Genomic DNA, 24,907 nt, shown 5'->3' with positions numbered 1-24,907 from the left:
GGTTTAATTCATTACGTCAGATTTAATAAGATAATTGTGGGGATCTTGGGAAAACCAACTACCTTTTGTCATTCTGCACTGTATTGAGTATTTGTGAATTAAAAGAAGTTAAGGTGAAACACTTAGGCGTATTCGGGGACGTTGGTAACTGTTTTGAAAGTTTATAGTTTTCATTTGTTTACTTCATCAAAAACAGAAGGCCAAAAGAACACGGAAAGAAAAACTTTTGTATTTGGGAACCCAGAAAAGGTTTGAAAGTGAGACAGGAATTTCGTTTTGGTGTTTTTGCATCTGCCTTCATGCTTCCCTTTGTTTTTAGGGCCAGGTGCAGGGAGGCTTGCGTTCTGGCATCCGAATTGCTCAAGGATCCTACATCCGAGTATCTATTACGAAGCCTATTCCTGTTCAGGTTGATGGAGAGCCTTGGATTCAACCCCCGGGACAAATTATCATCTCCGTAGCTGGGCCAAAGGTAAGACCTGAGAGAAAAGAGCCTTTCGCTAACCAGGCACTGCCTTGACAGGAGTGATACAATCATGACCTGTAGGAGTAGCCCGAAAATTGACATTAACATTATGACAAGAACTGGCTGTTTAATCCTGCAAGTTTACTCATCTGCATTCTGCAAAGTAACACCAAATTGAGATTTGAAGGTCCATAAAGTCCTACTCTCCACTGCAATGCTTTGTAATTTATTCAGTACATTATGGTTCTTTGAGAGAAGAAGTACTTTTCTAACATTTGTACAAAATGTGCCATTAACACGTTTCTATCCGTGTCCCCATGGAATACCTGGGACCCACTGTACTAATTCCTTTCATAATTTTAAACACTTTGTTTATGTCCCCCCCCCCCAATCTCCATTTGCTTAAACTGAAAAGGTTCAACTCCTTCAGTCTCTCCTCATAGCTCATACGTCTCAGTCCTGGAATCAGCCCAGTTGTTCTCCTCTGGACTTTCTCTAGTGCTGCTGTGTCTTTTTTTGTAAAAACGAGTTTCCCTCTGGGATTAATAAAATGCACACAGTACTCCAGATGAGGCCTCACTAGTGGGTTATATACCTTAAGTATAACCTCCTTTGTCTCGGACTCCACACAGCATGATATAACCGTCTTCTTGATCGCCTCTGAACTCTGCTTGGAGGTTCCACTCTGACTCCCAAGGTGTGCTGTCAAGTTTCAGACCTCCCATTGCGTATTCAAATCTAACATTTTTATTTCCTACATGTAATGCTCTACATTTACTTGTATTACATTTCATGGCCATATCTCATTCTCATTCTCCCTGCCACAAATCTGTCCAAGCTTGTATGCTACCCAGGTCTCTTTTTAACAATTTAATGGATTCTGCATTATGGCTCAGGCCAAAATCTCTCCCTGAACTCCTCCAGAAGGTCCTAGAGATGCCTGCCGATCTTCCCAACTCCCTTCTCTCATTGATTTCATTTGCAATTGCAAGGTCACTTTACACAGCTCCTCAGTTGAATATGCAGTTATGCGTGCGCCCGTTTCCAAGGGGAAGCCATTGATTTCAGTTGCAGATCCAACCACGTGATCTCTCTTTGAGATGTCTCTTTTTGGGCACTTGCAACCAACTCCGTCTCGTGACACAATGTACCTTTTGAGCCGGCCTTGGCCCCTTCCACCTAGTTTGAACATAAGAAATTTGACAAATGAGAGGAGATCATTCAGTCCATCAAACCAGTTTGTTTACTTAATAGTGAAACTGGCCCAGTACCTCATCCAGGTTCTTCTTAAAGGTTGTTAAGGTTTCTGCTTCAACTCCATATCTCGGTAGTTTTTTCCAGAGTCCCACAACTCTGTAGTTTGGTATCATCTGCAAGCTTGACCAGCTTATTAATTATATTCCTGTCCAGATTGCTTATGAATATGAAAAAGAGCAGCGGCCCCAGCACTGACCTCTGAGGGGCTTCACTCTTAACATCACCTTCATTTGGGGAGGTACCCTTCCCCATAACCCTTTGCTTCCTGTGTTTGAGCCAATGTTATACACACTGAACGCACTGTGTCTTGAATTTGGACTTCTTTTAGTTTGAGCACTAACCTCTCAGAAAATCAAGATAAATAATATCACACACACACACCTCTCTAATCATGTGCTTTTGTTGCTTCCTTACAGAATTGTAGCAGTTTAGTAAACCAGTCTGAATCCATGCTGAATGTTTACTAACACTCGTCTTCTAGACATGTGCTGCTCGATTTTTTTCCTTTTCCATTAATTTACCTGTAGTACTAGGGTGTTGTACCGTGTTAGCCATTATGAATGTAGAGAAAAGCCAAGCAAAACGACACCTTTTATTGGCTAACTAAAAAGATTACAATACGCAAGCTTTCGAGGCAACTCAGGCCCCTTCTTCAGGCAAGATGTAACATTAATCGCTATGTGCTTCTGGGGCTTCCTCCGGATCTGACAGCAGCAACAAACAGCAATGGACCACCACACAGGACACATTACATTTCTGATATTCCAACTCTCTGCAAATTTAGAATCCTTAGATTTATACAGTGCATCCGGAAAGTATTCACAGCACATCACTTTTTCCACATTTTGTTATGTTACAGCCTTATTAGAAAATGGATTAAAATCATTTTTTTCCTCAGAATTCTACACACAACACCCCATAATGACAACATGAAAAAAGTTTACTTGAGGTTTTTGCAAATTTATTAAAAATAAAAAAACTGAGAAATCCCATGTACGTAAGTATTCACAGCCTTTGCTCAATACTTTGTCGATGCACCTTTGGCAGCAATTACAGCCTCAAGTCTTGTTGAATATCATGCCACAAGCTTGGCACACCTATCCTTGGCCAGTTTCGCCCATTCCTCTTTGGAGCACCTCTCAAGCTCCATCAGGTTGGATGGGAAGCGTCGGTGCACAGACATTTTAAGATCTCTGCAGAGATGTTCAATCGGATTCAAGTCTGGGCTCTGGCTGGGCCACTCAAGGACATTCACAGAGTTGTCCTGAATCCACTCCTTTGATATCTTGGCTGTGTGCTTAGGGTCGTTGTCCTGCTGAAAGATGAACCATCGCCCCAGTTTGAGGTCAAGAGCGCTCTGGAGCAGGTTTCATCCAGGATGTCTCTGTACATTGCTGCAGTCATCTTTCCCTTTATCCTGACTAGTCTCCCAGTCCCTGCCGCTGAAAAACATCCCCACAGCATGATGCTGCCACCACCATGCTTCACTGTAGGGATGGTATTGGCCTGGTGATGAGCGGTGCCAGGTTTCCTCCAAACGTGACACCTGGCATTCACACCAAAGAGTTCAATCTTTGTCTCATCAGACCAGAGAATTTTCTTTCTCATGGTCTGAGTCCTTCAGGTGCCCTTTGGCAAACTCCAGGCGGGCTGCCATGTGCCTTTTACTAAGGAGTGGCTTCCATCTGGCCACTGTACCATACAGGCCTGATTGGTGGATTGTTGCAGAGATGGTTGTCCTTCTGGAAGGTTCTCCCCTCTCCACAGAGGACCTCTGGAGCTCTGACAGAGTGACCATCGGGTTCTTGGTCACCTCCATGACTAAGGCCCTTCTCCCTCGATTGCTCAGTTTAGATGGCCGGCCAGCTCTAGGAAGAGTCCTGGTGGTTTCGAACTTCTTCCACTTACAGATGATGGAGGCCACTGTGCTCATTGGGACCTTCAAAGCAGCAGAAATTTTTCTGTAACCTTCCCCAGATTTGTGCCTCGAGACAATCCTGTCTCGGAGGTCTACAGACAATTCCTTTGACTTCATGTTTGGTTTGTGCTCTGACATGATCTGTCAACTGTGGGACCTTATATAGACAGGTGTGTGCCTTTCCAAATCATGTCCAATCAACTGAATTTACCACAGGTGGACTCCAATGAAGCTGCAGAAACATCTCAAGGATGATCAGGGGAAACAGGATGCACTTGAGCTCAATTTGGAGCTTCATGGCAAAGGCTGTGAATACTTATTCACATGTGCTTTCTCAGTTTTTTTTATTTTTAATAAATTTGCAAAAACCTCAAGTAAACTTTTTCCACGTTGTCATTATGGGGTGTTGTGTGTTGAATTCTGAGGAAAAAACTGAATTTAATCCATTTTGGAATAAGGCTGTAACATAACAAAATGTGGAAAACGTGATGTGCTGTGAATACTTTCTGGATGCACTGTATAAATGTAAGCCAGTCAGTGGGTGAAATATAATACGAAAGAAAATATTGCACATCATTTCACAGTGATTGTGATATTGCACTATATGGATACAATATTTATACATAATATATACAATATAGACAATGTAATATTGTACGGTATTACAATACAATATAATGTAAACTTAAGACCTATTTGTGGTAATAAAGTGCACAGTAAGTAAGAGAGCAAAAGGACAAAGGTTATTTAACAGAGTTTAGTATTCTGATGGCCTGGGGGAAGAAGCTCCTGTTAAATCTGGTCGTTCTGCAGTGCATACAGCAGTAACGTTTTCCAGAGGGCAGAAGTTCAAACAGCCCATGTGCCAGGTGTGTGGGATCTTTTATGATCTTGATGGATCTGCTCTGGCAACATCCATCCATCCATCCATTGTCTCCCGCTTATCCGAGGTCGGGTCGCGGGGGCAGCAACTTGAGCAGAGGTGCCCAGACTTCCCTCTCCCCGGCCACTTCTTCTAGCTCTTCCAGGAGAATCCCAAGGCGTTCCCAGGCCAGTCGAGAGACATAGTCCCTCCAGCGTGTCCTGGGTCTTCCCTGGGGCCTCCTCCCGGTTGGACGTGCCCAGAACACCTCACCAGGGAGGCGTCCAGGAGGCATCCTGATCAGATGCCCGAGCCACCTCATCTGACTCCTCTCGATGCGGAGGAGCAGCGGCTCTACTCTGAGCCCCTCCCGGATGACCGAGCTTCTCACCCTATCTTTAAGGGAAAGCCCAGACACCCTGCGGAGGAAACTCATTTCAGCCGCTTGTATCCGCGATCTCGTTCTTTCAGTCACTACCCATAGCTCATGACCATAGGTGAGGGTAGGAACATAGATCGACTGGTAAATTGAGAGCTTCGCCTTGCGGCTCAGCTCCTTTTTCACCACGACAGACCGATGCAACGCCCGCATTACTGCGGATGCCGCACCGATCCGCCTGTCGATCTCACGCTCCATTCTTCCCTCACTCGTGAACAAGACCCCGAGATACTTGAACTCCTCCACTTGGGGCAGGATCTCGCTACCAACCCTGAGAGGGCACTCCACCCTTTTCCGGTTGAGGACCATGGTCTCGGATTTGGAGGTGCTGATTCTCATCCCAGCCGCTTCACACTCGGCTGCGAACCGATCCAGAGAGAGCTGAAGATCACGGCCTGATGAAGCAAACAGGACAACATCATCTGCAAAAAGCAGTGACCCAATCCTGAGCCCACCAAACCGGACCCCCTCAACGCCCTGGCTGCGTCTAGAAATTCTGTCCATAAAAGTTATGAACAGAATCGGTGACAAAGGGCAGCCCTGGCGGAGTCCAACTCTCACTGGAAACGGGTTCGACTTACTGCCGGCAATGCGGACCAAGCTCTGGCACCGATCGTACAGGGACCGAACAGCCCTTATCAGGGGGGCCAGTACCCCATACTCTCTGAGTACCCCCCACAGGATTCCCCGAGGGACACGGTCGAATGCCTTTTCCAAGTCCACAAAACACATGTAGACTGGTTGGGCAAACTCCCATGCACCCTCCTGGACCCTGCTAAGGGTATAGAGCTGGTCCACTGTTCCGCGACCAGGACGAAAACCACACTGTTCCTCCTGAATCCGAGGTTCGACTATCAGACGGACCCTCCTCTCCAGGACCCCTGAATAGACTTTTCCAGGGAGGCTGAGGAGTGTGATCCCTCTGTAGTTGGAACACACCCTCCGATCCCCCTTCTTAAAGAGGGGGATCACCACACCGGTCTGCCAATCCAGAGGCACTGTCCCTGATGTCCATGCGATGTTGCAGAGACGTGTCAACCAAGACAGTCCTACAACATCCAGAGCCTTGAGGAACTCTGGGCATATCTCATCCACCCCCGGGGCCCTGCCACCAAGGAGTTTTTTGACCACCTCGGTGACCTCAGTCCCAGAGATGGGGGAGCCCACCTCTGTGTCCCCAGGCTCTGCTTCCTCATTGGAAGGCATGTTAATGGGATTGAGGAGGTCTTCGAAGTACTCCCCCCACCGACCCACAACGTCCCGAGTCGAAGTCAGCAGCGCACCATCCCCACCATATACAGTGTTGACACTGCACTGCTTCCCCTTCCAGAGACGCCGGATGGTGGACCAGAATCTCCTCAAAGCCATCCGAAAGTCATTCTCCATGGCCTCCCCAAACTCCTTCCATGCCCGAGTTTTTGCCTCAGCAACCACCAAAGCCGCATTCCGCTTGGCCTGCCGGTACCTATCAGCTGCCTCCAGAGTCCCACAGGACAAAAGGGTCCTGTAGGACTCCTTCTTCAGCTTGACGGCATCCTTCACTGCCGGTGTCCACCTTGGGGTTCGGGGATTGCCGCCACGACAGGCACCGACCACCTTACGGCCACAGCTCCGGTCAGCTGCCTCAACAATAGAGGCACGGAACATGGCCCATTCGGACTCAATGTCCCCCACCTCCCTCGGGATGTGGTCGAAGTTCTGCCGGAGGTGGGAGTTGAAGCTACTTCTGACAGGGGGCTCTGCCAGACGTTCCCAGCAGACCCTCACAACATGTTTGGGCCTACCACGCCTGACCGGCATCCTCCCCCACCATCGAAGCCAACTCACCACCAGGTGGTGATCAGTTGACAGCTCCGCCCCTCTCTTCACTCGAGTGTCCAAGACATGTGGCCGCAAGTCCGACGACACGACCACAAAGTCGATCATCGAACTGAGGCCTAGGGTGTCCTGGTGCCAAGTGCACATATGAACACCCCTATGCTTGAACATGGTGTTCGTTATGGACAATCCGTGACGAGCACAGAAGTCCAATAACAAAACACCGCTCGGGTTCAGATCGGGGGGGCCATTCCTCCCAATCACGCCCTTCCAGGTCTCACTGTCATTGCCCACGTGAGCATTGAAGTCTCCCAGTAGAACGAGGGAGTCCCCAGAAGGTATGCCCTCTAGCACCCCATCCAGGGACTCCAAAAAGGGTGGGTACTCTGAACTGCTGTTCGGTGCATACGCACAAACAACAGTTAGGACCCGTCCCCCCACCCGAAGGCGAAGGGAGGCTACCCTCTCGTCCACCGGGGTAAACCCCAATGTACAGGCTCCAAGTCGGGGGGCAATAAGTTATAATAAGTTAGGGTTAGGGTTGCTCTGGCAACATGAGTAGTGTAATTCTTGAACAGATGGGAGTGAGGACCTGATGATTTTCTCCGCTGTCCTCACCACTCTACAAAGTATCTTCTGTTCAGTGACAGTGCAGCTACCATACCAAACTGAGATGCTCCTGGTCAATATACTTTCTATAGTGCCTCTGTAGAAAGTTATGAGGACAGGAGAGGGAAGGTTTGCTCTTTTCAGCCTTCAGAGAAAATGAAGTCACTGTTGTGCCCTCTTGACAAGAGAAATGGTATTTGTGGTCCATGTCAGGTCATCTATAATGTGCACTCCCAGAAACTTGGTGCTTCTCACTGACTCCACATTGTTTCCATGGATTGTAAGTGGCCGGTGTGGCATGTGTTTTCTCCTGAAGTCAACGATGATCTCTTTTGTTTTGTCGACATTCAGTGCCAGGTTGTTTTTTCCACACCAGGCAATGAGTTGATTGACTTCCTCTCTGTATGTGGAGTCATCGTCATTACTGATGAGGCCCACTACTGTTGTGTCGTCTGCGAATTTTATGATGTCATTCGAGTTGTAATTGGCACAGCAATCGTGAGTCAACAAGTTGAACAGTAGGGAACTTAGAACACAGCCCTGGGGAACCCCAGTGTTCATGATGGTAGTCTCAGAGGTGTTTTTTCCAAGACATACTGACTGGGGTCTGTCTGTGAGGAAGTCTAATAACCAGTTACACAGAGGGTGAAGGTAAAGTTGTTGAGAATGAATGTGTGAATCGTCTACCTTCATTCAAGAAGCCCAGAATTCATCATCCTCTCTGCACCTGATGGCCAAAGCTTTACACACGGCATCTACCAACGAGTCACCGATCAAAAAGCAGCACTTCTTACAACCCCCACAAGTCGAACTGAATTGGTATATTCTGACTCCTTCTTGTCTCTCTGGCTGTAGAGCAGCCTCAGTTAGTCACCTGCCTTACCGTGAGTATGGCATAGGGGGCACACGGTTTTAAATGGTACCTTAACGTGCCCAATAGCATGAAAGTTAACATGCTCTATTGAATGGGCAGTGCCGTATGTTTAGCATCTTTAAGTATAGAAACAACTGAAGTTTGACAAGAAAAGCTAAGTTTAGAGAAGAAGTGTTTTTTCTCTGTTTTTTGCCTTTTATTCTACGTCTGTAACTATCTTTTTTCTTTATTCTTGTGTGGACTGTTTGCTTTGAATTTTCACTAAATCTTTTAAAAAGAAAAAAAAGCAGCACTCAGTTGAGCCCACCCTCTCAAATTTGATGGTTTTCACTTCCCGGCATATTTCATGTTATGTCGCAAAGATTAAATTAAATTAAGAAGCAAATAAACATATAAAGAAATAAGCAGCAAAGAACATTTCAGCATCCATTTTATTACGACGGAGAGCTGATACGTCTTTGGCCTTTTAAAGAAAACAACGAACTGTGGTTAACACTTGTCACACAAACGAGTCATCGACATCATAAAGGTTTGGGGCAGCCACCCACATATTGTTTCCTGGCTGCAAAAGTTGATGTAAATAGTGAGAGATGTTCATAGAACAGAGTCCAAAACAGGACTGACTGGCACTGAGACAAAATGGCATTTTTAACACAGAATATGGGAAATGACATCATTGGTGCCAGAACCGGAAGTGACATCAACATCTGCGCTGAACAGGAAAGTGGCATCTTGACATCTTCGTAACCGGAAGTGACATCATTTTTGACGCTGGAACTGAAAGTGGCATCTCCGTGACCGGAAGTGACGTCATCTTAATAATAATAATAATTCTTTGCATTTATATAGCGCTTTTCTCACTACTCAAAGCGCTCAGCAATTGCAGGTTAAGGGCCTTGCTGAAGGGCCCAACAGAGCAGAGTCCCTTTTGGCATTTATGGGTTTCGAACCGGCAACCTTCCGATTGCCAGTGCAGATCCCTAGCCTCATCTTGGGCGCCAGAAACAGGAAAGTGGCATCTTTGTGACTGGAAGTGATGTTATCATTGGCACCGGAACAGGAAAGTGACATCTTGACATCTTTGTAACCGGAAGTGACATCATTTTTGACGCTGGAACTGAAAGTGGCATCTCCGTGGCCGGAAGTGACGTCATCTTCGGCGCCTGAAACAGGAAAGTGGCATCTTCGTGACTGGAAGTGATGTCATCATTGGCACCGGAACAGGAAAGTGTCATCTTGACATCTTCGTAACCGGAAGTGACATCATTTTTGACGCTGGAACTGCAAGTGGCATCTCCGTGACTGGAAGTGACGTCATCTTCGGTGTCGGAAACAGGAAAGTGGCATCTTCGTGACTGGAAGTGATGTCATCATTGGCACCGGAACAGGAAAGTGACATCTTGACATCTTCACAACCGTAAGTGACATCATTTTTGACGCTGGAACTGAAAGTGGCATCTCCGTGACCGGAAGTGACGTCATCTTCGGTGCCGGAAACAGAAAAGTGGCATCTTCGTGACTGGAAGTGAAGTCATCATTGGCACCGGAACAGGAAAGTGACATCTTGACATCTTCACAACCGTAAGTGACATCATTTTTGACGCTGGAACTGAAAGTGGCATCTCTGTGACCAGAAGTGACGTCATCTTCAGCGCCGGAAACAGGAAAGTGGCATCTTCGTGACTGGAAGTGATGTCATCATTGGCACTGGAACAGGAAAGTGACATCTTGACATCTTCGTAACCGGAAGTGACACCATTTTTGACGCTGGAACTGAAAGTGGCATCTCCGTGGCCGGAAGTGACATCATCTTCGGCGCCGGAAACAGGAAAGTGGCATCTTCATGACTGGGAGTGACGTCATCATTGGTGCCAGAACAGGAAAGTGCCATCTTGACATCTTCGTAACCGGAAGTGACAACCGCATTGGTGCTGTGAACAGAAGTGACGTCATCATTGGCACCAGAACCGGAAGTGACATCATTCTTGGCACTGGAACCAAGTGGGATTTCCCGAGAATGGTCTGCAGTAGACAGAGAGAGACAGTCCGCACACTCTGGTGCCCCCTGCTCTGGCGTACAATTACTATTATTTAGGCCCTTTAGCTGTTTCCCATGCACACGTGTGTAACAACTGCATCCACTGGGCTGTGGATTTGATGATTTTTAACAAATTTACATTACTTGTGGCCTTAAAAAAATTATGGAAAAATATTCTTTCTGACTTATTTTAGTAGCACAGTGTATCTGTTGGGGGAACCAAGCCCCCCTGACCACCACCTAAACTCCGCTCATGTTCACCAGTATATTTCAACGTGTTTTTCAATACTTGTTTCTTGTGTTTTATTGTCCCCAGGTTCATATGCTGAGGAAGTCCAAAGTGAAGCAAAAGAAGCAGTCTGGAAGTTTGAAAGAGTCCAGGACTGAAAGCCTCATTCCCCCAGAAGGAGGCAACTGAAAACCGAGAGTGAGAGCAGAAAGTTTTGCAGAATCTTTGGCACATGAACCATAAAACCGCCAGCAGGGAGATGATCAAGGCAGCCATCTCAAAATCACTTCCCGCTCATTTTTTTTCGTTTAATTTAACCATCCCACCACACCATTACCAGGATATAAAAAAAAATGTATGGGGCTCCCATTTACTGTATAATGAACTAAGTGGGCATCCAGGTGGCAGTCATTGGTGGACTAGACCTACGGATGCCGCGTCTGCGGTCTGTTCAGATAAAGGGAAGTGTACGCTGCATCAGTGGAAATGGAACCAAAAAAAAAAACTTCAGTAAACTGTCATGAGAAATCCACTGGATTGGAGCTAAAACATTTTCCAAGTAAATCTTATTAAATTATTATATATTTTTTAATTGGTGTCAACACACTATTGTGCCTCATATCAGCACATTTCCGCATTTCTTTTTTTTTTTGTTTTATTCTTTTTATTAATTCCGTGCCGTGCTTGAATAAGTTCTACTGATCAACCATGGCTTGCACAGCCCACCCTGTCAGTACTGTTTACATAGCTGTGGACTGCAGTGGGAATCATTTTAGGAGCAGAGGAACATAGTGTGTGCGTGGGTGTGTGTGTGTGTGTGTGTCCGATCTATTTAAAGGATGTGAGTAGAATATTTAAGGAACACTGGAAAATAATCTGCTTTAAAGAAAAATAAATTCTATTTATGAAAAAGATTAACTTTGGGGATGACCTCTAAAATGTTTGTTAGAAAGTCTTTCAGTGAAAGTGTTTTAGTTTCTTATACACAGCCTGCTCAAGTGCTCATGTTGCCATCCATTAGGGGAAGGTAAAAGTTTAAGCGCAGTGTGGTGAGTATAAATTTCATTCACGTGATTGAAAATAAATATTTGGTTTGGTTGGACATTATTTTTTTGACTTTAACTGGCCTGTTTTGCACACTAAACTCTTTAGTGCTATTGAAGAACAAAAAAATAAATAAATAAATAAATCATGTATCGTTTCAATGTGCACGCGCAAATTCCGCCTTAAAGTGATGTGATTGGCTGCCCTATTTTATGTTGTATGTTCGGAATTATAACTATTTGACTTCTCTTATTTTTATCCGGCAGCATTGGTTCTTTTAGAGCAGCTCCAGTCCTGGAGGGCCGCAGTGGCTGCAGGTTTTCATTCTAACCCTTTTCTTAATTAGTGACCTGTTTTTGCTGCTAATTAACTTCTTTTGAATTCATTTTAATTGACTTGTTTTTTTAAGATTTGTTGCCCTGCATTTCTTCATCATTCCTCTGAATTTCTTCATTTCTTTCCTTAAATGGCCCCCAAACAGAAATGAAATGTCAAGTGAATGAATCAACAGAAGACCAACTAAGTCAGGGCCTCAAACTCCAACCAATTTCACTCCAAGCAGTTGCTTAATTAGGCGCCGATTCTTGTCATTAATTAAACTCGTTCTTTAATTCCATGGCTTGTTGCTGCTCTCATTGTGCAATGGCAGACATTTCTGAAATTGTTGATTTTCTCTTTTCTAAAAGCTCTGTGAAAGTGTTTTGGGAGCCTGAGCAGATCAACAATCCTGAGACCAGATATTGTATGAGCTTTGCTGCTCATGTTTTGTCTCATTTTGTGTCTCATGATTGTTTGGCTGCTAATTAAGGAAAAAGAAACAATTAAGGGGTCTGAGTCTGCAAGAGCAAGTCGATTAAAATTAATTCAAAAAAAGTTAATTAGCTTTTTTTTTAAGAGTTAGAATGAAAACCTGCAGCCACCTGGGCCCTCCAGGACCGGAGTTAGAGACCCCTGTTTTAGAGAAACTCCTACCATTTCTCAGCCCTTTTGTTCTTCCTGGTTTGTGGCACGTTTGACTACAATGATCATTCCGAGTTTCAGAAAACTGAGGGGTCCACACAAAGTGTAGTTTTATCCACTCTGTCTTGAGATGAAGCCCACTGTGACTTGTGTTGGCCTGCCCGCTTTTGATAACATTAATAGTAGTAACATGTAGCCAATTAACATTCCATCTTTCAAGTGGCGATGACCAGCTTGAATAGAGTCATGTAATGACACACCCATGCATGACGTAAAATTTGTGACAAAAGAAAAAAGAAATGTCTGCCACTGGCTTCAAACAGCTAATGAGGCCCTTTCCAGTGCAACTAGATCATCTTGCGCCAAGACATCCAACTTCTAGTCAGAGGGAGATGGTGTCAGTGACTAATCTCCTCACCTGAGTATATCAATTTTTATGATTAGAAATCTCTGGGAATGTCAGATTGGAAAACTGCGTGATGACTTTTCAGCACAGCTTCATATTTCCAAAGTACCACAAACGGGCACCTTTTGTTTGATGTCCAATATCATGCTGACTGACAGAGCCGTTGCCCATGCAAGCGGTTTACAGGTATGGTGATTTCTGCACTTTTTTTTCTGTTCTTTTTTACATTCTATTGTAATCTATAAAATAGGAGACATCAGACAGACGAGCCACTCCTCCAAACACCCGTTCTGCTTATTCTTCAGTCTGTGCACTCATTGTTTGTCAGCTTTCACAGACAGACACACACACAGAGCCCACCCCTACAACTTGTTTGATTTTGTTGAGGCGAATCACAGACTGGTTGGACTGAGTCGCAGGATATGTCAGATTTCACAAAACCGACTGTCACGGGGTTATGTAAATGAAGTCTGTGATTGAAAATCGCTGGAAAAGTTGTGTACTGTGACATGGCTTTTTATTTTATTCCAGATAAAACAATTTGGAAATCTGAATTCCTTAATAACATTATTAAGAATGAATGGGAAGGTCATAAAATCTTGAACCTTTAAGTTTTATTTTGATTTTTTTTTTTTTTTTAATAAAAAGTTCAAAACATGATGTAGGGCAAGATTACATTAATATGAAAAGTGATTTTTGAATCCACTTGTTCAGTTGGACGGAATGTCAGGGCGTTGTGTTGGCCTCAGTCCTCCACATATCCACTCTCGTTGGGCCAGTCAGTAAGACACGTCTGTAAAGTTTTTTTATTTTTTTGTAACTCCGTCATTCCAGTACTTGATCAAGAAAGGTTGGAGGATTATATCGTAAGAGACCATTTTTCACTGACCAACCCACAATTTCCAAAACATGGACCCCATCTCAGCCATAACTGACCAAGATAGGGCGTCTGCCCATCAGACCAAATTAGAGTTGCCAGTCCACCTAACTGCATGGCTTTGGAAAGTGACAGCACGTGAATTACCACCTAGAAAACCGGCCAGCCAGGAAGTGGACCAAAGTCCTGGTGCTGAGAGATGGCAACTATCTGGTTCATCCGTGGCTCCCTGATACTCTTACCCAGCTGTCTTTCCATTTTCTCTTACAAACACACACAACCATTTATTCTGAGGAAAGTTAGAGTTGACCAACGTCTTTCAGGATGTGGGGTGGGATAGTGGAATGCCCAACAGGAACCCACGTGAACGGTGGGAGAACATGCAAAATCCATACGCACTGGGGCTACGTCCACACTACTATGATTTTGCATAAAAATGCAGTCATTGCTCTCTATTTTTGCATTTCATTCACACTACCCTGGTGTTATTAATTCCCAAAAATGAAGACATTTTTGAAAACACTCTCCAGAGGTGTATACCTTCTGAAAACGGCAGATCAGCGTTGCAGTGTGGACGGGTGAAAATGTAGACTTTTGAAAATGCGTCTTGATCCTGCATGATACGTCTTAATCCCTGATTGGCCAGCCTTCATGGAAGAAAACCATATTCCATCATAGCAGACACCGAGGAGTTGCTTTCCACGGTGCCTTTTGTGTTGCTTACCGGCATGCATCCAGATCGCATTTTCTAGTTTGAATGCTACATACGTGCACAAAACGTAAATCATTTACTGGTCGTTACAATTTTGCAATAAATCCTGTGGCTGGTAGTGTTAACACCCCTTCAAGGAATTTTCTACCGATACACACATGCCCAGTGTATATAAATATGTGCTTCATTTTAGTATGGACAGAGACACTTTTGTAAATGATGTGATAACACTAGTATAGATGGAAATCGTATTTAAAAAATGGAATAGCGTGGACGTAGCCTCAGTCAGCAATACAACGTAATACTTCTCCATGTTGCCCACTTGTAATGAAAACTGAAACCATATTCCAACACAGCAGACATAAAGGAGTTGCTTTCCATGGTGCTTGTTGTATTGCTTACCTGCATGCATCCAAATTGCGTTTTCTACATTTCGAAGGCTACATACGTGCACTAAAAGCAAATCATTTACTGGTCTCTGCAGTAAATCCTGTAACTGGTAGCGTTAACACCCCTTCAAGGAATTTTCTACCGATACGTGCATGCCCAGTGTATGTAAACGTCTACTTTGTGTGCGTTTTTGGTCATATTAGAGTGGAAGAGGATACTTTTGTTAATGATTTGAAAATGCTAGTATGGACGGAGATCGATATTCGAAAATGAAGTAGTGCTGTCTTAGCCTGCGTCAGCAAATGCGACACAATACCTCTCCATGTTGCCCCTTCTATTGAAAACTGAAGCCATATTCTTATGTAGCAGACATAAAGGAGTTGTTTTCAATGGCGCTTGTTGTGTTGCTTACCTGTATGCATCTAAATTGCGTTTTGTGCTTTTTGAATGCTGTATACATGCGCAAAAGACAATAATTCACTGGTTGCTACAGTTTTGCGATAAATTCCATAGTCGGCTGTGTTAACACCTTTTCAAAGGGTTTTCAGCCGATGTGCACTTGCCCAGTGTAAGCGAATGCCAATGTCACATGTTTTCCGCTGCTTCGGTTTGGGCCATGATACTTTTGGAAACGATTTGAAAAGCGCTAGTGTGGATTGAAGTAAAATATAGTGGTGTGGACATACCCTATGATTGAACCCAGGCATCATGGATCGGACAGGCCCCGGTAGTAGTAGCCATTGTGCTACCAACACATTTTACATTGATTGCCCAGGCACAAATGTGCAAATCAGCAAATTGATCCTCTTTATGTCAGTCGTACAAAGTGATACCCCACCTTGAAAGATTTGTTGTGACTGGATTTGGAATTTAGGTGCCAGAAAAATTATGTGGTTGCTGTCCAATGCTGGTATTCAAACCTTTGGGATGACAAGTCACTTTTGTCACTTGGCAGTCGACTACTCAAGTGAGGTCCAAGAGGACGGCAACCACTTCCAAAAAGGGGGCTTCCTGGTGTTGTCAAGTTAATTTATTTTTCTATGGTGCACTACGCCGAGTGTAGGCACAGAACACTGTGGCAAGTCCTCAAGTAGATACCAATACAACCTTTATAGATTCATATTTACACAATGAGCTCACGTAAAGTCTCAGATTTGCTTAGACAGCAGAGGGTAGACGGGCCAGCATTAAGATACTGGCAACATTTCATTTAAATTCAGATTTTTCTTCAATAGTCTGCCGTGATTTTCCTCAGTGTTAGGTGCCACCATTTTCAAACTCCCGAGTTTGTTGTAATTGACTACAAGACAGAAGCTTAAGAAAGGCAGCACATATTAGAGTTAGACAGCATGCCACACGAATAGTAACAGGTGTTCCCTAATGGCACAATACACACAAAGCCAAGGCACTTACTACAACCAACAAGTGACTCCGCCATTTCCTCTTGGATCACAGAATTGATAGCATCAGTGATGACACCATAACATGTGCCATAATTCTAAAGATGATGATTTTGTTAATGGGTGCACATTCAGATTGTGCCAGCAGGCGTTTCAGAGGTTCATGATAGAAACTTTGGGGTGACTGAATGTAGCATGTACTGGATATCTGGATATATCTTATCTCCATACACTTATACGATGGAGTCATTTAGTGGAAACAAAAAGTTGAATTGCTTCTGACCAGTCACTTCCCAGTTATAAATACAGGGTCAGTTGGGATTATGCAGTCGACTAGTCAAATCCAGTTTTGTCTTAAATTTCTTTTGCACATTGAAACAGGGTTATATCTTGGTTTTAAACATCCCAACAGTTCAGAGCACATTGTATAGTTCTTAATTATTCAGAAGAAGAAATTTGCATTTTGAACAGCAGTAACTATAAAACAATGGGGAAATCCGCAATATCTGTAAACATTTGATAAGCAGGTCTATACTGAAGCTACTAGGGATACTCCAATAGGGCTTTTTTTATGGCTGTAAACGATCATTTATTTCATGTTAGTAGAAGTGGCCAATTGCAATAGTGACCACCAATTTCATATTACTAGAACTGGACAATTCAAAAAGCGATCACCGATTTCATGTTACTAGAATTAGCTTATTCCGATACCGATCACTGATTTCACATTACTGGAAGTGGCATATTCCAATAGCAATCTCCGATTTCATGTTACTAGAAATAACTGATTCCAAGAACAGTCACCGATTTCATGTTACTAGAAATAACTGATTCTGATAGCAATCTCCGATTTCATGTTACTAGAAATAACTAATTCCAAGAACAGTCACCGATTTCATGTTACTAGAAATAACCGATTCTAATAGCAATCACTGATTTCATGTTACTAGAAATAACTGATTCTGATAGCAATCTCCAATTTCATGTTACTAGAAATAACTAATTCCAAGAACAGTCACCGATTTCATGTTACTAGAAATAACCGATTCTAATAGCAATCTCTGATTTCATGTTACTAGAAATAACCGATTCCAATAGCAATCACTGATTTCATGTTACTAGAAATAACAGATTCTGATAGCAATCTCCAATTTCATGTTACTAGAAATAACTAATTCCAAGAAGAGTCACCGATTTCATGTTACTAGAAATAACCGATTCTAATAGCAATCTCCGATTTCATGTTACTAGAAATAACAGATTCCAATAGCAATCACTGATTTCATGTTAATAGAATTAGCTTTTTCCGATACCAATCACTGATTTCACATTACTGGAATTGGCATATTCCAATAGCAATCTCCGATTTCATGTTACTAGAAATAACTGATTCCAAGAACAGTCACTGATTTCATGTTACTAGAAATAACTGATTCTGATAGCAATCTCCGATTTCATGTTACTAGAAATAACCGATTCCAATAGCAATCTCCGATTTCATGTTACTAGAAATAACCGATTCCAATAGCAATCACTGATTTCATGTTAATAGAAATAGCTTTTTCCGATACCAATCACTGATTTCACATTACTGGAACTGGCATATTCCAATAGCAATCTCCGATTTCATGTTACTAGAAATAACCGATTCTAATAGCAATCTCCGATTTCATGTTACTAAAGATAACTGATTCCAAGAACAGTCACCAATTTCATGTTACTAGAAATAACTGATTCCAACAGCAATCACTGATTTCATGTTAATAGAATTAGCTTTTTCCGATACCAATTACAGATTTCACATTACTGGGACTGGCTTATTGCAGTAGCAATCTCCGATTTCATGTTACTAAAAATAACCGATTCCAACAGCAATCACTGATTTCATGTTAATAGAATTGGCTGATTCTGATACCACTCACCAATTTCATGTTTCTAGAATTAGTGGACTCTAGCAGCAATCACCGATTTCATTTAACTAGAATTAGCCGATTCTGATACCGATTTTATAACTACTGGTAACTATTCTAGTAACATGTTCATAAGATGTTTATCAAGAAGATGCAAAGCTAACATACATGCCAAGTTTACGTGTAAAATAAACAAATTTGGCTCTTAGGCTAGCAAGCCTGTTGTTTATTAAGCATCAAGGTTAAATTCTTCTTTCAATGATCTTTTTATAATTAAAAACGTGAGCTGCTGTACTAAACACAAGCTTGATCACCATCCACACTCAGACAAGACGTGTCGGTTTTAATTATAGGACAAAATGAAAAGGTCTGAACTCATTAAAGCAGCTTCTCTTTTACTTTCTGCCAAAGAGGTGCCTACATTTTCTATCACTGGAAGTTCAGCTGGACAATCTATATACAGTATGTCTGCCATTCCCTTCCATGCACAAGACAAGTTGTCAGGTTCCTTTTCCTATTTTATTACTCCACCTCCTTTAATGCAACAGCCGATATTCCGGTCTTCGCTCTCTCCTAAAGTTTGCCTTGCTGTTCTTTGTTTAGAGGAAGCTCCGGACATAAAACAACTTGTGCACTTCGTCAGGTACCGTATTACTTTGCTTAAAGGAGCACTGCAACTAAATTAGAACTTATAAAAAGCAGAAACGTAAAAAATCATTTTTCAAGATCAGCTAATTTATCAATCTGTCAATTTATCCGAGTGGCCAATTGCTTGGCACATCACTGGTATGAATGAGAAAAAGTTATTTGATTAATATTTTGGAATTTGTTATGTGTTATTTTGAGGAGAAAAATTCTTTGAGGAAAGACAAAGTGCCAGGTCCTCTAAAACTTTTTTACACAAAACGTGATTGATAAAAGAATTAGTTGGAAGATTACAGTGAGCAATGTGGTTGACGTTGCATGTTCACAGTTACCAGGAAAGCCCGTTAACGTTGTGGTTCAAGAGAGGGTCCCACAGGATAGTCCTGGACAAGACCAATGTCACATTTTATTTTTGGTTTCTTGTTTTTAACATATTACAGAGAACATTAGTACAATTTTGTTAAGAGCAGGCCATTCAGCCCAACAATGATCGCCAATCCTATCACCTACGTTCTCCAGACTAACTTGGAGTGGAGTTTTGACTTGAAGTCCTAGCATCAAATTCAAATGGCCAGTCAGCAGCAGCGGTGAAGACCTGATTGTGTTTGATCTCCTACTACTGAATCAGTGTCTTGAGTGTTCTGGATCTTGGTGTGCTGTTATTTGCTAAAGTTTCATCTTTTCTTTTTTTCCTCGGCTTGATGGATACTCACCCTTATCTGTGAGCCTATCGGTTTTTCCAGTCAGCCTGTATTTCCTACTTGTCGTTGAAAACATTTGAGCTTATTGTCAGAGTCTCTTATAAATGGTTCTCTCAAACTAAAATGGCTGCGCTTCTCTCTAGTCTGTCACGAAGTGTTGCATGCTTTATCTGGCAGTTTAAAAACTTTGCTCATACTAGTTGTTCAACTGATAGAATTGCTGAATCAAATTTTTGAGGATGTCCACACTGACTTCTCTTCACACATGACCTCAACCTGAATTTACTGGTATATTTCTGGGATTGTCTGTAAATATATACATATGTATGCTTGAGGGAAAGTCAGGAATTATCCGCACTTTTGTCATAGTTTTATGGTCCGCTTGCTGTACAGCTCTCCCCGTGCATACGTTTAAACGTTGTGTGCCTGTGGCCACTGTGGTAAAGTTTTGACCTCAATTGGTTAGCTTTTCTGATGGTCTTCTAGGAGAAAACGTGACTGTTTGTAGGAAAGAACAGCCACAAGCAGTGATCCGTAATTTATGGGCTGAAGGTGGACTAGGAGCCAAAATTCTTGTTGTTTCCTCAGAATCACAGTGCAGACTTGCTTGATGTTTTCGTTGGTAGTGGAAGTGAGAAGTCATCCTGCTCCTTTCTTCTTCATGCTTAACACTTGGCCAACCATTTTTGACCTACTCAGCCCATTTGTAAATGCTCCACTATGGTAAAGCGCTGTCATCATATTGGGCAAAAAGATTTCTAGTAGATTTCTGCTTCTGGTACGCCTTCAGCTCATAAAAAGCACATCACCGCTCGCTGCTCTTCCTTGGTGCAAACAGCCATGCGTAGTCTTAGAATACAACAAGAGAAACCGACCGATCAAAGTTGAAATTGTATCACTGCGACAACGGGCACACCGTGTGTCCTGATGTGCCCGGAAAAAGCAAGCCGTACAGTCGAGCCCAACCAAATGATAGAACATTGATAGAACTTTATTTATTTACCCCCAGGGGAAATCTGGCTTTTTATAAAAGCTCATCAAATAAATAGGTAGACAGATAAATAAATAAATAAATATACACCCACACACTATGAATTACAAAAGTATGGATTATTATTGACTATGCCTCATATATCTGAAAACAGTGGGCTTCAGTTTGCATTTCAGAATATTAATGCAATAAGACTATGAGTTTTGTACATTATTCATTAGCATCATCATAATACTGGAAATTGTGGGGCGCGGAGCCAAGGGCAAACTGAACAAAGTAATTCAGCCAGGTAGTGGAAGGCCTTACCTGCAGGGGTAATGGGGGTTTTGGTTGCCACATTCAGACTGCTGGTTGATGACTTTCTAAAGGACTCAGCTGAGATGTGGCTGGTTGTCACCACAAAGTACCTTTTGTTTATAATGGGCACCGTCACGTAGTACAAGAACTCTCAAGGTTGACTCTGAAGGGCCACTGTCGCTGCAGGTTTTTGTCACAACCCGATTGCTTAATTAGAAACAATTGCCAGTAGTGGGAATAAGACATGTAGTTGAAGCAGAAACCCCAACAACCTTAATGAAGTGTCTGCATGAAGTACTGGGACAGCTTAGCTAGTAGCTAAACAAGCAAGCTTGATGTACCGAATGGTCTCCTCCTGTGTGTCAAAATGTTTATGTTTTTAGAGGCAAATTCTTCTCGATAACCCAGCTTATTTACTTTTGTGGCTTGTTAGTCTGTTTGTTCTACGATATTCTGTTATTCTTATACTGGAGATTTTTTCCCTTTGGGAGGATGTCATCCACATGATTTGTGGCTCAGGGCAGATTAGCTATTCTCACTCCTTCACTTGTTTCTCTTTCAGTTGTTTCCCAACATTTTATTAAAACCGATACTTCATGAAAGACACACATTGAGGTTCTAAACGGATTGAGTTAGATGATGAGCTGCCAACTTATTTGTCATTGAATTGATTTAAGCTTTTAAGCAAGCAATTAAGGATTGGGAATCTTAACAATCTTAATGTTTTTGCCTCCTGCATATTTTTGCTTAGTAATAATTTTACTATTGTTTGGTTAATTTTTGTTCTGTGATTTTTATTTACAGCTCTCTCCTGCATTTGGGTTGTTTTCTGCATAGTTGCAGCCATGTTCATGTAAAACAGCGGACGTTTAGCGTGTTGTGTTATCAGGCCCCTCCCTATTTAAGATGGCGGCACTGCGGTCACTTTGTTTACCACTGTTTGTCTTGTTAGGGGTCATGTTAAACAATGGACAATTGGCGTGTCATGTCATTATCTTCCTCCCTATTTAAGGCACTGTGGTCAAATTGTTTACTATCGCTAGTCTTTTTGTCGGTCATGTGCAACAGAGGACGCTTGGGGTGTTGTGTCATTAGGTTTCTCCCTATTTAAGATGGCGACACCGTGGTCAAATTGTTTATTACCATTAGTCTTGTTGTCGGTCATGTGCAACAGAGGACGCTTGGGGTGTTGTGTTATCAGACCCCTCCCAATTTAAGATGGAGGCACCACATTCATATTATTTATTATCGCTAGTCTTGTTGTCTGTCATGTGCAAAAGAGGACGCTTGTGGTGTTGTGTCATCAGACCCCTTCCTATTTAGGATGGAGGCACCGCATTCATATAGTTCACTATCACTAGTCTTGTTGGGGATCATGTAAAACAATGGACACTTAGCATGTTGTGTCATCCAGCCCCTCCATATTTAAGATGGCCTCACCGTGGCCATATTGTTTACTATCGCAAGTCTTGTTGTCGGTCATGTGCAACAGAGGATGCCTGGAGTGTTGTGTTATCAGACCCTTCCCTATTTAAGATGGGGGCACCACATTCATATAGGTCACTATCACTAGTCTTTTTGGGGATCATGTAAAACAATGGACACTTAGCATGTTGTGTCATCCAGCCCCTCCCTATTTAAGATGGCCTCATCATGGTCATATTGTTTACTATCGCAAGTCTTGTTGTCAGTCATGTGCAACAGAGGACACTTGGGGTGTTGTGTTATCAGACCCCTCCCTATTTAAGATGGAGGCACCACATTCATATAGTTTATTATCGCTAGTCTTGTTGTCGGTCATGTGCAACAGAGGACGCCAGGGGTGTTGTGTTATCAGACCCCTCCCTATTTAAGATGGAGGCACCGCATTCATATTGTTTATTATCACTAGTCTTCTTGCGGATCACATGAAACGATGGACACTTGGCATGTTGTGTCATCAGGTTTCTCTTTGTTTAAGATGCTGGCGCACAACAGTCATTGGCCTTTTATTGATGACGTGATAACAAGCAATACACTGTGTGACAATTTTAAATAAAGATTTTCTGTATAGTTTGGGCTAAGAACCTTTGGCTTTTATTTGTCTAACATTTGTTGCTAATAGCCACTAAGCTTTGTCTTTCCATTTCCCGGCCCACTTGTTTTCTTTCAGGCATAATAAAGTTACTTGACATTAACTGCTTCAGCAGCCACAACTGAATTGTAATTAAGACACTGGGTTGGAACTAAACCTGCAGCCACAAGGGCTCTCCAGAACAGAACCTGAGCATTTGTCACATAGTGGAAGAATAAGTCACAAAATGGAAAGAAAGAATGAATGTTTCCTCTAAACACTTGAACATGTACCTTTAAATATGGAATGTACAAGGTAGCTTGAGAATAACATGGCTCAAGACCGACTTTGTTTTCGAAGACCCTTTAATAATCATTGTTTGTGCATGTTACTTCTGTTCCATTTATGGAGAATGCGCCTTTTTTGTACCAATCACGTCCAGACAGAGAAAAACAAAAAAACCAAGATATAAAAAAAAAACTGTGATAGTATTCTTGTGGTTCCATCAAGGTACTTCTACGCCATGACTTCTAACTAACTATACGTTATGTAATTGTACAGCATTAGTGTTACGGGGAGGGGAAATCGAGTCACTTCTGGCCGTCTCTGCTTCGGTGTGCATTATTGTGACGTCAGTGGTTTGCAATTCCACTTAGTGCCTCATATGTGAATATGACAGTTCTCTATGTTTATGTAAGAAATATATATTTGTGATTATTCTGTTGAAACAGGATTCCGCTGATGTCATTCGTAAAGGAGGGGACAGGTTTTAATTGCATAAAAAGACGTTTTTGTTTCTTTTCTGGGAACGTCCGAATCAATCATTGTGGCGTCTTGTTGCTTTTGTAATTTGAACTTTGTTCCAACAGACGACAGCCTTGTTTCATAGCTGCTGACCCACTAGTCGTTCTTTGTATGGATTTGTATATTTTGGCAGAGAAGTGTTTTCAATGTTCATTTGTTTCAAAACTGTAAACAAATAATGCACTGATTGTAACAAGCGACATTTTTTCATATGTGTACATTGTATAAGTAATGAGAATATATTAGAATGAAAACAAACTAAATGTCCAAGAGAAAAACTTGGATTTTTTAAATGTCAGATTGTGTCTTGAGTTTTTATTTTTTATTTTTGGTGATTTTTTTTTTATAATCTGTTTTAAATCAAGGACTCTGCAATGGAAAAGATTCCGTCTGTTACCAACGGTATAATGATGAATCATTCTGACCCTGCAGTTAGAATATGTGGTGACTTGATGCAGAGGAACGATAACAAGCTTCCATCAGTAAGTGTCTTTAGAACAATCTGGACGAGAACAGACCATTCAGCCCATCAAAGCTCGCCACTCCTATCCACGTAATTCTTCCAAAATAACATCAAGTTAAGTTTTGAAGGTCCCTAAACTCCCACTGTCTGCCGTGCTACTTGGTAATGTATGCCGTACATCAAGTTCTACTCGATGCAAAAACATGCTGGACCAGCTTTCCTCAAAGGATGCCTGTAAATGAAAACCTGCGTCACAGTTGGGCTGATCTGACCACAATCTCACCCATCACACTCCCACGTGTAAGCCAGCAGCTCGCTTATCATTAGCCAAAGCAGATGTGGGACATTCTATAGACAGGCGTGCGCCTCTCCCTTCTAATCACGCCCAAGCAATTGAACTGACCGGTGGACTCCAAACAAGGTGTAGAAACATCTCAGTGGTGATCAATAGAATGGGGTGCACCTGAGACAAATTCCAAGGGACCTGCGTCAATGTGAGATTTCAGGACTTTTTTTATTTTTAATAAATTTGAAAAAACTTCCTAAAGTCCTGTTTTTGTATGTCATTCTGGGGTGCTGGCTGTTGGAAAAATGGATTTAAATGATTTTAGTACAAGGCTGCAATATAAAAAAAAATATTTTGGCCATCATCTGGAAGACAATCTGAGAAATACCAGCCATTTTCTGGGGTTTGCCCATTTGCCCCCCCAAGACGTTTTCTTCACTCCTGGAAATCTTATGGGG

General features: G+C 42.5%; 1 protein-coding gene across 1 annotated transcript in view; it reads left to right on the top strand.

The window, feature by feature from the left end:
- LOC114654940 (diacylglycerol kinase theta) overlaps nucleotides 1–23,998 on the top strand; it is a 360,676-nt gene extending 336,678 nt beyond the window's left edge. The window contains 4 exon segments of the mRNA XM_028805813.2: nucleotides 320–472; nucleotides 10,598–21,938; nucleotides 22,151–22,819; nucleotides 22,956–23,998. Coding sequence (XP_028661646.2) covers nucleotides 320–472; nucleotides 10,598–10,699 — 255 coding nt within the window. The 3' untranslated portion in view covers nucleotides 10,700–21,938; nucleotides 22,151–22,819; nucleotides 22,956–23,998.
- The last annotated feature ends 909 nt before the right edge of the window (nucleotides 23,999–24,907 follow it).

The sequence above is a fragment of the Erpetoichthys calabaricus genome, chromosome 7 (genome assembly GCF_900747795.2).
Source record: "Erpetoichthys calabaricus chromosome 7, fErpCal1.3, whole genome shotgun sequence".
NCBI classification, from domain to species: domain Eukaryota; kingdom Metazoa; phylum Chordata; class Cladistia; order Polypteriformes; family Polypteridae; genus Erpetoichthys; species Erpetoichthys calabaricus.
This window is presented reverse-complemented; position numbering and strand designations above follow the sequence as displayed.